The sequence below is a fragment of the Peromyscus maniculatus genome, chromosome 3 (genome assembly GCF_049852395.1).
Source record: "Peromyscus maniculatus bairdii isolate BWxNUB_F1_BW_parent chromosome 3, HU_Pman_BW_mat_3.1, whole genome shotgun sequence".
Classification (NCBI taxonomy): domain Eukaryota; kingdom Metazoa; phylum Chordata; class Mammalia; order Rodentia; family Cricetidae; genus Peromyscus; species Peromyscus maniculatus.
The window spans coordinates 18012417-18030330 of NC_134854.1; the positions used below are offsets into that span (position 1 = coordinate 18012417).

Below are 17914 nucleotides of genomic sequence, written 5' to 3' on the forward strand. Positions count from 1 at the left end.
GACACACACATACACAAACACACACACTTAAAGAAAAAGAAGCCATAAACTTGAGAGGAAGAGCAAGGGTTGGTGGTACATGAGAAAGGCTGAAGAAAGGAAAGAGGAGGTAGAAAATGATGTAATTATATTTTAAGTTGAAAAAATAAAAAAATCATTAAAAAGGAAAAAAGTACACCTAAATATATTAGCTAGAAAATGAAATTTAATTACCATACTATGTTTAGTTTATCTGCCACTGTGTATTAATTTCAGGGAAATACTTGTTTGAAATACAAGAATTATGTGTAGAATAAAGTTAAAAATACTCCCATAATTTTCTAAAAATAAATACTGCTATCCTAAAATATTAGTTGGCAAAACAAATAAACAACAAAATGATTCTTGGTAATCATTGCTTACAAATAATTTATAAAAACATGTTATCATTTAAAAATCTGATAATGTGATAATTTGTAATGTGCCTTTATTTAATGAGTGATGCCAAAAGAGTTATGATACAGAAAAATATTCAAATACAAATGAATGCTGAAGAAAGGAATAAGATATAGACAACAAAAGATGGCTACAGGAGGTTGAACTGGATAAGAAAGATAAGAGTCAATTTAGCATTTGGAAATCCCCACGTCCTGGGCAAGTATTCTACCAACACCAAGTTACAACTCCAGCTAGCTGTTAGCATACTCAAAAAGCCTAGCTGGAAACACAAAAACATAGACAAGAAAAATTATTGGAGATGAATTACCAGGTACTTATATCTTCATTATTTTACCACGTAAGGTGCCAGTCCACAGTTAGTTTTACAGCTGCGAACTGGATAAATTCCTTGTGCTCTAGTCTAAGTGTTTGTACAGATGAATTAAGCATTTATTGGATGGCTGACACATGCCATGCACAGGGAACAACATGTGTTTTGAATAAATATACACATGCACCCACACATAAACATGCACATGTATACATATAAACAAAAATACACATGTGCACAAACATATATACACATGTACACACACAAACATAAATATACACATGTACACAAACATAAATGTACACATGTACACACAAACATACACATGTACTTGTACAAAACATAAACATATATATAAACATATGCATAAACATACATATGTTTGCAAACATATATATGTATACACATAAACAAACCTGAGTACATGAAGTGGGCCAACCAGCCATTTCTACAGTTTTTATAGTATTTTAAAGTGAATTATGCCAGGCAGTGGTGGCGCACACCTTTAATCCCAGCACTTGGGAGGCAGGCGAATCTCTGTGAGTTCGAGGCCAGCCTGGTCTACAGAGCAAGATCCAGGACAGGCTCCAAAGCTACACAGAGAAACCCTGTCTCAAAAAGCCAAATAAGTAAATAAATAAACAAACAAACAAATAAATAAATAAAAATAAAGTGAATTATGAGTCTTTCAGAGAGTATAATTATAATTTCTTTATCAGATATACATTCTTCAAAACTATCTAAAAATAATTAAATGTTTTGTCGCTAATGAAGAGTCCAAAAGTAAGGTTTTATTAATGGGCAACACTACAAAGAAAACAATTTTCTTTTTAGAGAACAGATGTAACTGTGTTTTTAATATAAAGTAGAGGACAGAATTTGATGAAGAGATTCATTGTTAAAGAAGACCACTTAACACAGGAGGCTGCCACTCTAATGAGGGTGTGGTCTCCATCTTCCAAGAACAGGCACTACAGTGACGTCATCAGGAAGAACACCTAAGAAGTCCTAAGAAGTCACTGGGGTTGTCTCTGGCTGGAGGAGACTGAGGTTGAGCAGATCTTGGGTTCAAGCTTTTACTCTGCAGGTTCCACGGCATTTTAGAGGCACAGAAGTAACAAAACCCCCTATTTGGAAAGAGATCTTAGGAAGAAATGCCGATCCCATAAAAGGCAAGGGAAGAGACAGGACCATGCTGGTGGAAGAGAAGACCATTAGGAAGCCTTCAGTAGGTAGAATTGTAAAGACTCAATGAGGGGTTAAGACAAATGCATCCAAATCTCATTTAGGCTTTTAATTTGGTAGGTGAATCATGGTATTAATTAATTAATGTTACGTATTTTTCTCAGCACATTTTATGCACCAGATGTGAATCTGAGTACATAAGGTCTATTTTAATTCTAGACAGGTGGCTGCTGGTAAATAAGTGATCTGAGACAGTGATAAATGTAGTGGAGAAGATGAAATAAAGTTCTGTGATGCTGACTAGGGAGGGACACTTAGCAAAGGTTGTCATGAGAAATGAGAGCCAAATAAATGTAACTTCTACTGCAACAAACGGCCATGAGGGTGAGGGCCAGGAACACAAAGGACTAGAAGAGAAAAAGCTCAGCATCGTCAAACGGCAGGAAGACCAGAGGCATGGAGGACACGGGTGGGCTGTGAGAGAAATGAGAACGATGTGTGCCTGGGTTCTCCGCAGCCCACTCTCAGTTTGTGCTCATTTTCTGTAGAGAGTAGTCAGCTAATTTCAAGTCACTGAACGATGCAATCTGACGTTTATTTCTGTCAGCTATGTCAAGAATGGCCTCTAGGGGAAGACTGGAGGTAGAAACCTGGTAAAAAGTGGTAGCTTTGACTGCTCTTAACAGTGACAAGGCTGGGGGACTGTTGGAATCCAGACACAGAGGCTAAGATGACAAGACTTGAAAGGGATAAAGATGGAATGTGGAGGACAGAGTGGAGCCGAGGGTGCCTCAGGGGATTCAGTTGTCCACCATGTCATAGATGACGGTGATAGGAAGAGATGATGAAAACTTGGACAGTGGTGCTGTGTGTGTGTGTGTGTGTGTGGTGCGCATGCACAACATACACACAAATCAACAAATAAAGCTTTCTATGGTCGAGTTAAGGTCGAAATGTTTAAATATAAGTAAAATGTAGTCAGCTGGTTAGATCGTCTTAAACTCAGGATCACTGACTAGATAACACACTGTGGGAGTCATAAGCCTCTCTCCAGAGTATAAAACAATCAGATTAGAGGGTACCTTCTTGTTTGTTTTTACATGAAGGTTCAAGCAATGCAGAATATACAGCAATGTTTTAAAGAAGAAAGATGAAGAATTATATTTGAGATGCTTAAGGTAAAGATAAATAATTTTGGCTTTTCTATGATAAATCATAGCCTCCTGTATTACGATTTAACTGTGTGGTTTCCTCTGTAGCATCCCTGTTCCCTTTGTGTTCTTGATAGCAACCACTGGCCTCTCCATTGCTCAGAAAGTGCTCCTGACACATCTGAGAACATACATCAGCTCTGATGTACTAACAGTCTAGAAACAACACGGTTCAAATACCTGGAGACTGTCATCTGAAAAAGCTCCTTTCCTTAGGAAGCAGCCTTGGAATTCTTCATACTGATGAGCAAACGTAACAACAACAATAAACTGTCAAGCTCTACAGACATCTCTAGTACATCGTGTAAGTATGGTCCATCTCAATATGCGTCCCCGTGCCCATGCTCCTTTTGATATGTGGAAACTGAATTCTTAAGGTAATAGCATTAAGAGATGTGGCTCTGGGAGATACTTAGGTCATGAGGATGGATCAGTCAGAAGGGGGAATTTTTCCTTTAATAAGGGGTGACGGTCAGGGCTCCATGTCATGGCACGAGAAGGTGCCACATATGAACTAAAGAGCGAACAAGTTCTTACCAGACAGCAAAGTTGCTGGCACCCTGATCTTGGACATTCCAGCTCTAGAACTGAGAGAGATAATTTCCTGTTCTGTAAGCCACTATACAGTCTACAGTACTCTGTAATAGTAGCCTGCTAAAAGACTAGAACTGAAGAGATCAAGGTACTTCAGAATAAAAGGTAGACAGTTTTCTTTGTTCTTGTACCCAATTCTTTCATTACTACCTACCCAGCGCCTTAGGTATAGTCAGTGTTTAGTAACTATTTCTGAAATGAATGAATGAATGAAAAAAAATGCCCTTGATTATAAAATATTTGCTAAGTGAAAATTATTTAAAAAATCCCTTAAAATAAATGCAACTTTCTACTTAGAGCTCATTCCTAATTAATTGATTATAATTAATGTATTCATTTATCAGATCTTTTGGACCACCTACTCTGTATTAGGCACTGAGGAGTCCATGCTGAAGCAAACAGGTCAGAAGCCTGACTTCACTGCAATTGGATTCAGTGGTACTCTTCTGCTACATGGGAGAAGTAGGGGTGTCACAGTGCAGAGAGCTGCAAAATTGTGCTATCTCTTCCACTTAAGTATTATGTTACTACTTCACATTCCCCTAAGTCTTAGAGATGATCACTTCAGTGATTAAACACCGTCAATACACTATGCAGAAAGGATCCTAACATACTAGCATATCCTCCAGAAGAAAACAGCATTTTCCTGCAAAAAGAAGATGTAAGCTGCGTTTTCTCCAGAGTAGTCAGGAAGTACTCTCCGATGCAGAAATAGACAATAGAATTCTCTACAGGTTCATATATTATCTATTCAAATGTGCTAGAGAAAAAAAAAAGCACTAAAAAATAGTCAAAATGTTCTAACTCAAGAACTCATTCCTCTCTTTTGCCCCCTTCCTTCCTCCTAATTTTCCCTTTTCCCCTTCCTCCCCCCCTCCCTTCCTCTCTCTCTCCCTCTCCCTCTCTTTTTTTCCACCTCCTTACAAAAGTTCCCATTTCCTGCACTAGACATGACACTTGGGCTCCTCCCAGTCCTGCTCATCCTGGCTTCCATAGACCGCCTGCTTCTTGGTGGAGTTCAGTTCCTATCCTTCCTCCGGAGAACGTGGCATCCTAGTGACCTTCTCAGTTTCCCTCCAAAGGGTTCTCACTGCATGTCACTTACCTGCAAAGACTGGCCGCCTTCTGCTTCGGAGCTTTTACATCTCATTTCATGTGCTGTGTCTCCTATGCAGCAAAAAAGACACAGAGAGAACTTTTCTGTTATGACCAGTTGTCTTCGGTTCATTCACAGGACTTACTGTAACTGTATGTTCTATGCCATGGAAGTGAGCACTGTTTCCTTTGTTACAATGCAAACAAATTAATTTTTAAGAATAATAAAATGTATTTTATCCAGGTCTCATAAATCTCCCATAAACACACACTGAAATGTATCCTGCTTTACATAAGTTTACATTGAAAAAATAAATCAATTCATATTGCATATACCAAGCCATATTTTAGACAAACCAAGAAATCTATGGCTTGAAGACAGGCAAATTATTTTAGAATATAAATTTCTTTAAGACATGAATAATTGTTCTCCAAATTTGTTTTCATAAGGTTTAATGTTTGTGGGTTTTTTTTTTTGTCCCTGTGGATTAAAGTAGATATGTATGTTTCTGTGTAGCAATAAACCAAATAGAAGACAATCTTCACAGCAGGGAAGGACAATGAACAAACACATAAATAGCTTTCAGTTAGCACTATGATTGCTAAGTCTGGTGCTTCAGTAGATTCTATTCATAAATTAATTTGGATCTCATGACTTGAAGGACAGAATGCATACACAGTTGAGCAAGTATAAGCACAACAACTTATTAATGGCCTGCTTTAATTTGCTTATTACTAATAGTTGGTGACTGGCACGTGGTCAATACACACCCAATTAGCCTATTTCTCTGAAGCATAATCAAAAGCTAATTTAGTAATTTGTAAATTGTTCTTCCCATAAAATTAGGTCAGTTTAAGAATGTACATAACAGTGAAATTATCAAGCTTATGGATGATGCTTTGACTGAAATCAAAGGCAAGGAATTTGTTTATGTTAAAGAATGTTAAAAGCAGTGAGTAGAAAACGACCATGAAACTCTTTACTGAGCTAAATTCTTTCAACTAAACACAAAAGTTTAGTCTATCAATGGTGACAAGTAAAGAGAAGGTGCTTGAAAACTATACAGAACTAAATTAACCTTGTGATGTTTGAAAACTACGGCAATTTCTGATGATAGCTGGCATCCTCAAATGTCTCTATATGGACTAATCAATGCATATCCCAGTCTATCGGCTATGTTTCCAGTGTATGCAATATGACTGTTGGTGGGCATGACTCAAGACAAAGATAGGTATTCAATATTTATTGGTTCAATGAATTAGTGAATTTCTCTTTCTTGTATTTCACCTATAAATCTGTGGCAAAACACTTAAAGGTAGCTAATAAAAAAACAATACCTTCTAAAATTTGTTTAATTTAAAAGGCAAATTTATGAAATATTATTTTGATATTTTGTTATTTCTAATATAATTGTGAGATCATTTTTAAATTTTAAAAAGTTAATAGTAGTTTTCAAAATTCATACTGAAAGAAAAACCACTACTAATTTGGTCTGTATATAATAGCTGTAACTTTATTGTTAAGTCAGAAATTTAGTCAACCTATTGCCGGAATCCAGGATGTCCAACTCTCTGATTGACTTTTTACATAGCTGTTTACAGTAATCCTGCAGTGACACATCAAAAAAAAAAAAAAAGCCTTCTCCTCAGCAATTCCATCTTCTATCATCAGGATCCACCCACAACATACAAACAGAGAAACCAGAGTACACGGAACTCAGTTTGCTTCATTACAGACATGAGCATGGACTAATGCTCAACTATTACAATAATTTATATATATATATATATAATGTTAATAATGCCCACAAAAAACAAACAAAATGTATAAGGAACCATGATAAACTCACCGTGAACAGCTACTAACTCTACAAAAGATTATTCATTTAAAATAGTGACCCTTAACTCATAGCCACACTGTCGCTGCATTTAGGCAGAATTATCCACCACAAAAATCTATGCTTCCTTTGCCATTTTCTTGTTTCAAGGTGAGCACACACATTCTTCCCTATTTCTCCCCACTGTCTGAAAAGCCAGAGAGTTTATCAGCCAGTGTTCTTGAGAGCACACAATGCATCTGCCTGGAAGCAAGGCACAAGCACTATTTCCCGCAACGCCGTGCTGGGCGATGACTCAGATAGCGCAATCACTGATTACAAGGGAAATAGCCATCTGCAAGATTATTTCTGCAAACAAAGGCACAAAATGAAGTGGAACTCAACAAAAGAAAAGAACAGGTCACAGTGAAAGAAATACAGCTTTTGAATTTTTCCCTAATGGAATTATTTTATTGTGATGAAAAATTCAATTATTTTGTATAATTCATTTAGAAGTTAGATACTATAACAATAAATAAAAACAAACATGAGAAATGCAAAGTAAGATGTTTTAGTTTTGAGATACCACTTATGCTTTACAGGCTACAAAGACTCAAGTCAGCCATTTAGAAGGAAGAAGAAAATCCTCTAAGGTTTTCATAGTAATTTCTCTTTTGTAAAACTGTTGATGACCGTTGGGTGGGCGTGGTAAGATCTTTCCCTCTCTATCTGACAAGCAAGTAAACTTCAAGGGGCAGAGGCACTCAGTGACCTGCCCCAAGTCTTCTGGAGGGAAGGCAACCACACGTATGGCAGAAGAACCCATTTCCAGAGTTGGTACAGGCTGTGAAAGCCAACTGCTCTGAAAAGGAGATCTGAAGTCAGGTGCTGGTGCATGCCCCCTTGCCCACCCCCCCATCCTTTTCTCCCCATTCCTGTTTGCCTCACTAAGCTCCATACCTTATGTGTTTTCTTCTCTTCCAATGGTAATGACATCTACTTCTGACCAGAGTAGCCTCCACCCTTCCTTCTGGTCTGATAAAGGAAACATATAGTGCCCTTGGTGGTTTTCCAGAGTTTTAAAGACCAGATACAGTTTTACTATTACTAGAAGCAAAATTCCTCATATTCTAGATAACATGTTAGTTTCTTTGAAGATGTAGATTTTATTTTTAGTAAATGATAAAGGCTACATATCTTAATATGGCTCATTCAGATCTTAAAGGACTAAGGTGAAATAATTTAGAGGTTGGTCAATTTTGTTGTGAAAGGCCAGATAGTAAACATGTTGGGCTTTGCAGGCCATATGGTCTCTGTCACAACTTCATAATTCTACCACTGTAGACAAAAGCAGCCATAGACATCATGTGAGCTAATAAGTGGCTATGATCCAAGACAATATTATTTATGAAAACAGCTGGCAGGCTGGAGAGTTTACGAATCCCTGTTGTAGAGGAATATGTGTACCATGCATTTTCTGAGATTAAAAAAAAAATGGAAAAACATTTGAACTCTTCAAGGAGATGAGAAAGGGAGGGTCATTAGAGCACCATCATGACCCCAGTTCTGTTGGGAGAAGGTGGGGTAGGAGAGGAGAAACTGGAAGAAAGTGAGCACTAGTCATAAGGGGAGGTAGGTAGTGAAGAAACTTCCAGGCATGGGGAAGGATGCCAAATGTTCCCTAGGTTCACCCAGAGGAGGCTTGTAGAGAGGGTTTGGTGGTAGACAAGTTAAGCAACAGACCCATGGTTCTCACTTCTTAGGCCCCACTACCACTTGCTCCTGGCCACTCTTTTCTCTGTGGACTGGTGAGTCTGGGAGGACCTGGTTCTACATGACTGTACCGTTTCTTTAGTTTCTCTTGATAAAAGACAGCCACAGAGAACATGCCGTTCCACTCAGTCCTCTTCCCAGAGGGGAAAGCCTGCTCCAACTCAGCATATCCTACAACTGGGTGGAAGTCAGTCTAATTATGGGATGCACATTAAGAAACCCATTTGCTTCTTGATTTAAACCACATTATTCAACACAAATTTCTAGGCAGAGGAATTGGTCTCTCTCATGGTTTTGTTTCAATTGGCCATATTTTATAGGAAAAGAGGACTGTCATTACCAGAACATCCTTGAGCTCCTAAGCACCAGGACTGGACTGATATAGACATAACTAGAATTTGCCTCCATACAAAAAGATAGGAGCAGAAAGCAACTAGAAATGATCATATTCAATGAGTTAGCTCAACAAAAAGGAAGACATGCCTGGTACAGGAAACCTAGCCAACTACCTAGGGTTAGCGCAGTCACAGATCTTAGATAATCTACAACCACTTTACTAAACTAGCACAATCCCTAACTACATTCTAAATATTTGTCTTTATACTCACAGATAAGTGTAGTTCTCAACCCTAATCAAGAAAATTTCTCTTTGCTACAGACACAGACAACCCACAAAAATACAGAGATTTGGAGTCCAGTCCCAACCAATACATCTACAACACAGCTCCTGCACCTAAGGCTTCAGCATCATTGCAAAGAGGGGTGGAAAGATTTAAGTGCAAGAGAAACAGGAGGCTTGCTGTGATGTTGTCTCTCTCAGAAATGTCATTAATCTACACACAAGAATTCTAATCACTATCGCTACCTAAACAAGACCTGAACACGGATGACACCAACAGACATGCTGACAAAGAAGGAAGAAACCTCAGAAGTCTTCAACCCTAGACAAAGAACTATACGCAACTAAGGAAAGCAGAGAGTAGAAAAACAGTCCTTTCCAGTGAAGAGTACGTCAATTGGTTATCCAATACCAAATGGTCAGCCCCGGAAGCAGGTTCACACAAGTCATGTTATATAGGCTGAGCAGGTTGTATTTAGGAACACACACACACACACACACACACACACACACACACACACACACACACCAATAACAACTAAAAAGAAAAGAGGGGGTAGATGGCAGGGTTTGGAGAAAGGAAAGGGAAGAGGGACATGTTTATATGTATATATAAATATGTATGTATGTATGTATGATAATCTCAAAGAATAAAAAAGACAGAAGTAGAAAAATTTATTTTTATTAGAAAGGATTTATTTCTAGAATTCCATATCCGAGAATATAATCTACAAAAATTATTCCAAGGAGTTCACATAGGAAAAATATTTCTATGGTCAGATGTATGAGAAAAACCTGCAGAGCATAAGTTCTCAGTTGATATTTAGCTCATTTCAGTATCTGAGAAATTGTATAGTAAATAAATGACAAATATTTTTTTCACAGTGCTATTTTTTTCTTTTTTCTGGAGCATTTTAGTCACCTAATGCCAGTAAACACCTTACACAGGCTCATTAACACTCATGGGAAACACAGATATAGCATTTTGTAACAATGCTGGCATAACATTGATTTTAAAATATATTTACCTGACACTTTAGAGGGCTCATGATATGGCTGAACTTATTCACCTTTGAACAGTAATTTTGTAAAATGCTAATCTACACTTTATGCCTTTCTATGTTTTTTTTCACAATGCCTAGTTAATTCATTAATTTGCATCTAGGACAGACTAAGCAGTTATGTGGCTGAATTCTACTGAGTAACTTATTGCAAAGTAGCTGAGATTCTGAAGAGGAGAGAAAGATCGCCAGCTACCTTGAAGACACAGGAGAAAGCCCCAGTGAAAACTTAAAAACATCTTGGAATGGAGGTGTGTGTGTGTGTGTGTGTGTGTGTGTGTGTGTGTGTGTGTGTGTGTGTGTGTGTTGGGGGATATGTGGGAGGGAGACTAATAACAACAAAGTTATGTATGAAAATGCCATCATGAAAAGTATTACTTAGTATGCTAATTCACAAAACCAATACATTTTGAAAAAGATGAAAAATAAAATACCACTGCAACAAATTCTACCAATTAGAGATTCATTAGAGTTAATGAGCTCTGCTTTTAAAATGCAAATACCCTCTGGGAGTGTTTGCCTATTAGTCATTGGACAAGTGAAGTAGTGGAAAGAATATTGGAAGGGCCACGCCATTAGCCTCCTTCTCATCTCCAGTCACACTCCTTAGACAAGGCGGTCTGGCACTGTGCAAAGAGAATGGCTTTGAAATCTGTCGGAGCTCTGCCCAAATCCTCTACTACTTCTAAAACCTTATGTAAGTTACATAAGCTCTTACAGCCTCGATTTCTTCATCTGAAAAATGGGAATGATGATACACAAGGTGGCTGGCATGAAGATTAAATGAGAGACATGAAAAACACTGACTGCAGAGAAGGAAGAGAAGGTGTGGTCCTCCTTTGTCAAGTACCTGCTGTCTTATCTTCAGTACCATCAATACACTGAATGTCAGTGTTCCCTAAAATCCATATGCTAATCCCCAACATGACAACATTCGGATGCAAGGCCCTGATTTCATCAGGAGGGTGGAGTGCTCATGAATGGGATTATGCTATCAGAGGGGGCTAGAGAGGCCACTGTTCTCCCCCTCCACATGTGAGACGTTCTTATAATGCGAGCTCTCACCAGATCACACATCTGTCAATAACTTGATCTGGGACTTCTGGGCCTCTAGACTTGAGAAATAAGATTTTTGTTATTTATAGGCTATCTCGGTCATGGTATTTTGTTACAACAGCTTGAACAGAAAGAGGCAGTGAATGTGACAGACAAGAGGTGCATCCATGCTCTGGAAGTGACGGGAGGCAGACTTACTTGGAGTTACTCAACAGAACCCATGGCTACTGAAAATGCCATTTGATCCCACAACATACTACTCATTATGTCTTAAACTTTGAGTTAAGTTGTCCAATTCAGCTGAATACACACCTAAGTCTCCTTAAGTTCAGTGCTGTGGGATGTCTTTCTGTATGCTGTGAATATGCACTGCTCTGATCGGTTGATAAATAAAACTGCATTGGCCTATGGCAACGGTGCCACTTATTATGATCAATCCATGTGAGTCTATTAAATGGGTAACAGAATTTATTAAGATATAAACAGAAGAAATACACTCATGAATACAGAATAGAGTAGACAGCTGAAACTGTCCTCTGATTTGACTGGGAGTGAATCCACCTCACAGGCAGGACCAGGGAGAAGGGGCTATGATCTTCCTCCAACTTCTTATAAGAGGTCAGGTATAAGGGCAGTAAGCACCACCTTCTTTGGGCCTTAGAGCCCAAGGTCATGGGCAGAGCAAATACCACTACAGTTCAGTTTAGTTCTTCTCACCTTTCCTAATTCTGTCAGTCCATCTGTGTGTTTTCTATCATAATGAAGAAAAAAGGAACACAGAGAAAAGCAACAGTACTAATTGACCCACACATGGCTTGCCCAGGACTCTGGTCAGATTCTGTTAACAAACGTTATAACCTAAAGGAACCAAGAACAGGAACAGCTAAGCAATATAGGATGGAATGCAATTAGCAAACAAATGTAAGAAAAAGTTCAAGCATTTTAAGACTTAAAGACAAAATCAAAATAACACCAAAGATCATATTAAATTAGCATATCAAAATTATTAGCAGAATACATCTGCAGTGGATAGAATAGAGATGGAATACTAACATCGTTCTGGTGACAAAGTGAATGTTTGCTCAGCAAACATCTGCTGAATTGGCTGTAGGCAAAAAGGGACAGAAAGGACGGATCCTAACATTGTTGAAGGTATTGGAAATGATAAACATCAGGTGCTTAGCCTCCGTAAACCTGGAAACACTGGAACTGGGATGGAGAAAGAGAAGAATATAAAAGCACAAAAGGGCCACAGTATGGACTGGAAAGAAGATAGGTAAAATAATAAAACATGGTGCTAGGTTTATTAACCACAAACGTTATCTCACAACCCTGGGTGCAGCAGAACTGCACTGTCTCTGCCCTGGGCCAGAAAACACACGCTGGGAGGAAAACCTGGAGAGTCAAGTGCAAAGACTGCTGCTTACAGGAGATCTGTGAGTGGGAACGGCAACTCTCTGGAGTGACTCGATACCAGTCATCCCTCCCTTCCCTCTAGTGGGAGTGAAATTTGGGGAACCCCATCTGGGATACCACGTGCTACTGAAGACATGAGGATCACTTCTGGGGGTTTTTAACTTCATTAATAAAAGAACTTAAGAATGGATTCAGAAGAAAGCTTGAGGACAATTTTATTGGCCTTTAATAGGAAAATTCCAGCACAGGCAAGCTGTAAGTCTCAGCAGCCTGGAGGCATGAGGTGAAGAAAGAAAGCCACACCATTTGTAGGTAGCCATGTGGCAGGGATATGTATGATAAACATGGAAAAATTTGAGTAACAGGTCAAGAAATCTAAACTATGAAGTGTTGGGATTTAGAAATACAGATAAAGCACAGTTACAAATTATGTAAAACTCCAGTGTTAATACAGGTCTTTAAAGCAGGTACTGAGACTTCTGAACTAGAGGTATCTTCCATCCTCTGAGTCCTGATGCCACTAGGAGAGAAACAAGGTGTTAATAAGGGGAGGGATTCAGTATTAACAGACATCCAAAGGTTCTTACTGTTGAATGTTACCAACAACATTCTAGAAGCCGAGGAAACAAGGAGTCATGGGGTAGAAAGCAGTGGACAGATCATGCTTTGGGAACCTGGTGCTGGCAGATTTTAGTCTAACAACTTGGAAACTCTGACTTGAGAACTCCTAAGGTGACACCACAAAATCAGAACTATGGAAAGATGGAAAAACAACAGCTAATTAATTACAAATTAATTGATTCCCTGGTGAGAGTTAACAGGTGGGATATGTAAGCTGTCTGAGGATTTACTTGCTTGCAAAGTGGAAAGTCACAGAAAGAGAAGGGACCAGATTTTTTCTAGAAGGTTCCACAAACCAAATCACAACCAGTTAGTAGATACTCATACATCAACCTCAACTCTATGAGATCTAGATCACCCAACAGAACCCAAGGCCTCCCTACTTATTTCCATATGTTATCACTCTTCTCTAGGGCACACCACACATCTGCGGTAACTATTTAGTTATAGCCAAGTGTAGGTATTCTACTTGCTGGACGCTGCTCCTGTGAAACTGTAGTTCCATAAGGTCAATGGCACACTTATTTGACTTGCTACCACATTTTCAACACTTATAGTGAGTGGTATGGTGGAGACATGCAGGCCCTTACTAAAGGTCCATTTTCTGACTGATGTATGCAGCCAAGGCTCACAAGGTCAAGAGGGAGGTGATATACAGGAAAACAAGATTCTGATGAAACTATGGTGTAGATGAAGGAAGCTGGAAAGGATGTAGTATGTCTGCTAAAAGGAAATAAGTTTATTAATAGCACTTTGATCTGGGTGAAAGGCAGAGGATGAACAAAAAATGCCTAAGGAGAAATCAATAAGCACAGCTCTCACCTAAGGTTTGGGCAGGATTTCTGTGACAAGGAAGGACAGAGTAGCCATGAGACAAGGAAACATCTTCCAGAAGTATGTAAAAGTAGAATAAAAAGGACAAGGAGCCAACAGCGACTCTGAAATTTCAGCAGGAAAATTATAAAGGCAGTCTATTGATTTGTATAGAGTGCTCTCTCTCTCTCTCTCTCTGACACACACACACACACACACACACACACACACACACACACACACACACACACATATATGATAAGCCTTTTGCTTGAATGATGTCCTTCAAGCAAACATAATAAATGAAAACATAAATGATAAAACATAAGTGAAGCTTTGAGGTAACTAATTTCCTAATTTTGATGGTTTATGTACTTGGATTTTAGAATGTACACTCTTTTTCTTTTTCTCTTTCTTTCTTTCTTTCTTTCTTTCTTTCTTTCTTTCTTTCTTTCTTTCTTTCTTTCTTTCTTTCTTTCTTTCTTTCTTCCTCTTTCTTTCTTTTTCTTTTCTTTCTTTCTTTTTTTTTTTTTTTAGAAAATACTAAAGTAGTTGGAAGTAATAACAGGTCACTATTCCCAAATGATTCTGGAAAAAAGAATGCTTGTTTTTCTATCTTTGACATTATTGTAAACAAGAGTAAATAGATGAGAATCCTGAAGGTAGGCTACAGACACATGTGGTAGAGAACTAGGATCTACTACTGATGGAGAGACAGACCACGAAGGTTCCTTTAACCCACTAACCCCAACCACGTTTTTTATCCTCCACTTTCAGCTTTCCAGCTCCACTGACCAACTCTCTTCAGGCCATCAGCATCTCTCGCTAGAGTTTCCACAGCTTGGCCACACAACCTCAGCCTCCTTCACCCAGTCACATTGAAGTTCCTTCTAGTCTTGTGCTCTCTCCAGTACATATCTGGACCTTCTTTCTACCTACATTTCCCAGCTATCTTACAGCCCCATCCTGCTTAGAATAAAGGTCCCATTACTTTACAAAACTTACAAGTCTGCGATGATACAGCTGGCCCTTGATTATCCTTTTCACCCCCAGCTCCATATCTCTCAACCCTTTAATCCCACCAACTTCAATTCTATATTCCGGCCAGAAAACAACTTTCAGGTCCTTAAATATGTCTCCTTTCAGACATGTCATGTTCTACAATGGGTGCTTTTCCTTGTTCTATCTCACCTCTTCCACTAAGCATAAAATTGAGGAATATTTTAAAAAATGTATATGTGTGCACAGGTGTGTATGTATGTGTGTGCATGTGTATACACATACTTGAGTTGTGTCCATAGTTGTATCTTCTATACTATGAAAGGTAGTATAGAAGCATAACATCGTCAAGTTATTATATTCCCGTTCTATTGTCAGTAGGGACAGCAATTTTTTTTTTCGAGAAGAAAAATTTGTATTTTAATGATCTTCTTGGCAAACAGAGCACTCAGAGCAAGACACAGCCATCTATAATTGATCTGACCTAGTTTCATTTTACAAATTAGAAAGGATGGGTACAACCAGCCTGTCTTTGTAAGGATTAAATGAGACCCTATAAAGTCTCTTCCTAAAACTCAGCAAACTACCATCTAAAGGAGGGCAGCTAATCTCTGGATCAGCCTTTGCAGTGAGTCTGTGGGTCTACACAGAGATTATCCACCAGACAGTCGGCTATTGTTGTCGCTGCAGGCACAGAAGGTCAATAATGTGGATTAGCTAGGATTAAAGTATTATTTTCTGATTAAATTTGTGGTTCAAGTTTCTAGGTACTTAAAACAACCAACCTTTAAAGAAAGAACATACAATTTAAAATGATTACAAAGGAAATAATGAAACAATAAAGTTTAAAGTTTTACATATTAAGGAAAAATTTAATATATGGTTATAATGGTAAATTTAACTGATGAAAATTTTGATTATATATGCAATAGACTATATGCAAACATATATGATATAGACATTTTTTTGAGAAGGTAAGACAATATGACATGAACATTTGCATACATATTACATGCATACACATGAATAAGTGATAAAAGAAAGGAATCATTAGAATGGGCCAGAGAAAAATCCTGGAAAAAAATAATATCTGAAAACAAAAGTGAAAAGAATTCTATTTGCTTTGTTTCCTTTAATGTTTTCACTGGGATTCAAAGAATTTCTTTTCATACTATATCCTTCCTAGAAACAAGTAGAGAAATAACATCGAGAACAGGAAATGGGATATTTATAAGCTAAGAGACTGGAAAAAAACAGAGTAATGTAAATGGCAAATATGTCTTAAAAATAACTACTTTGCCTAATGTGGTGACAAATTGCATTCACATGTAAAACTTGATTAATTTTGTATTTAACTGGGTAGTTTGATTCATCCTTCAAAATACAGGGCTAGAGGAAATAGCTTGGCTTTGACAAAGATGAATACTTCAAGGCAAAAAAAATGGAAAATTGCAAATGATAAGAATTCTACATTTTGATTTTTTAAATATTTTCCTTGATTATTATTTTTTAATTACTTTACTATAGATGTCAATTTTCTCTCTTTCTGAGCTTAGAAAGAAAAAGATCTCAAACCCCAAAGCATTAAAAAATAACTGCTAACATTAAAAGAGTTTACTATAGGGGTTAATACAAAATTAATATACAAAACTCTGTTTTCATATAACTAGTTATAAATGTAATGGAAAAAAAAACTGTAATTCCCAAAAGCCAGAAATAGAAAATCTAAAAAACAAAAAAATTAAAAATTCAAGTCCTTTTATGTATTTTGAGTGGCCTTATACTCATGGCCACATATTTATATAACAATGAGAACATTGAGGTATAACTGCATCGAACAGCAAGGATGACTCTCATTAATGTGATATGTTTTAGTGAAAATGTCAGGCAGAAATACATTACCAAATTCTACTCGTGTTTCATAAATACAATACAATCTGTGCTGTTATCTACATCAAGACAGCTTTAGAAGTTAACTGAACACAGGGTAGGCTGGAAGATGCTAAGATCCTATAATTTGCTTAATGTACAATGGACTGTATCCTAACACAAGTATCAAATATAAACAGTGCACACGCAGTCACCATAACCAACATAATGATATACCTATAACCCACCAATGTTTCCTTGTGAGCCTTCACCCCTACTGACTAGTGTTCACGGCACTGGAAGGTACTATGCACAGTACCAGAGGAGAAAGGTAATCATCAACCTAGCTGCAAACCCTGCAGTTTACAGCTGTGAGCTGCCTGCAAGCTATGCTGGTGCAATCGTGGCACAAGCGTTGTGGTTGCAGCCAACCACCCTATGATTGGTCCACTTCACAAGATGGAATCCATGTCTGACACTGCTCGGGTGCTCAAGAACATGACACTGGATAGGCCACGAGGCCAGCTAAAGGAACACAGCAGTCAAATGACTCCTAACAACATTCTGCTGTACCCATAATTCCTGTCTCACACATCACCAGAGAAGCTACTTTTGCAGTAAATGGTGACCCACAGAGACCCACAACTAGACAATGTGCAGAGACTAAGGGATTTTAGAACACTCAGTCCTAAATGAGATGCCACCACCCCTCACTCCTCCCCACCCCCAATCACCACAAGAGCTATGAGCAGGAGGAGGAGGAGAAAAGACCGGAAGAGCCAGAGGGGATGTATGACTTCATGGCAACAGTGTCTCCCAGACACAACAGGATTGATGCACATATGAACTCACAGAGACTTTGGCACCATGCACACGGTCTGCACAGGTCCAAGTCAGACAGGGTCCAGCACTGAGAGGGGGACGTGGACACAGGTTCCTACTCCTAACCAAGACTCTATCTACAACTGACATCCTTTTGCAAGGAAAAATTAAGTTTTCTCCTACAGAATCTCACAGGGTATAGTAACCAGACTCAA

The 17914-nt window shown here is 38.3% G+C and overlaps 1 protein-coding gene and 1 long non-coding RNA gene across 6 annotated transcripts in view; one reads left to right on the forward strand and one right to left on the reverse strand.

Annotated features, from left to right (window-relative positions):
- Positions 1-17914, reverse strand: part of Umad1 (UBAP1-MVB12-associated (UMA) domain containing 1) — a 204864-nt gene that overhangs the window by 79241 nt on the left and 107709 nt on the right. For all 3 annotated transcript variants that reach the window (XM_042272791.2, XM_016005434.3, XM_042272790.2), the window contains exon 3: positions 4844-4905. In XM_042272791.2, coding sequence (XP_042128725.1) covers positions 4844-4905 — 62 coding nt within the window. The remainder of the gene's footprint in view (positions 1-4843; positions 4906-17914) is intronic.
- On the forward strand, positions 1750-17835 carry LOC143272273 (uncharacterized). 3 transcript variants are annotated; one of them, XR_013049686.1, is made up of 5 exons: positions 1750-1976; positions 3040-3111; positions 3222-3448; positions 4083-4140; positions 9082-17835. It is a non-coding gene; the product is annotated as an uncharacterized LOC143272273 (long non-coding RNA). The 3 variants fall into 3 exon arrangements; XR_013049685.1 differs by lacking the exon at positions 3040-3111; XR_013049687.1 differs by lacking the exons at positions 3040-3111; positions 4083-4140.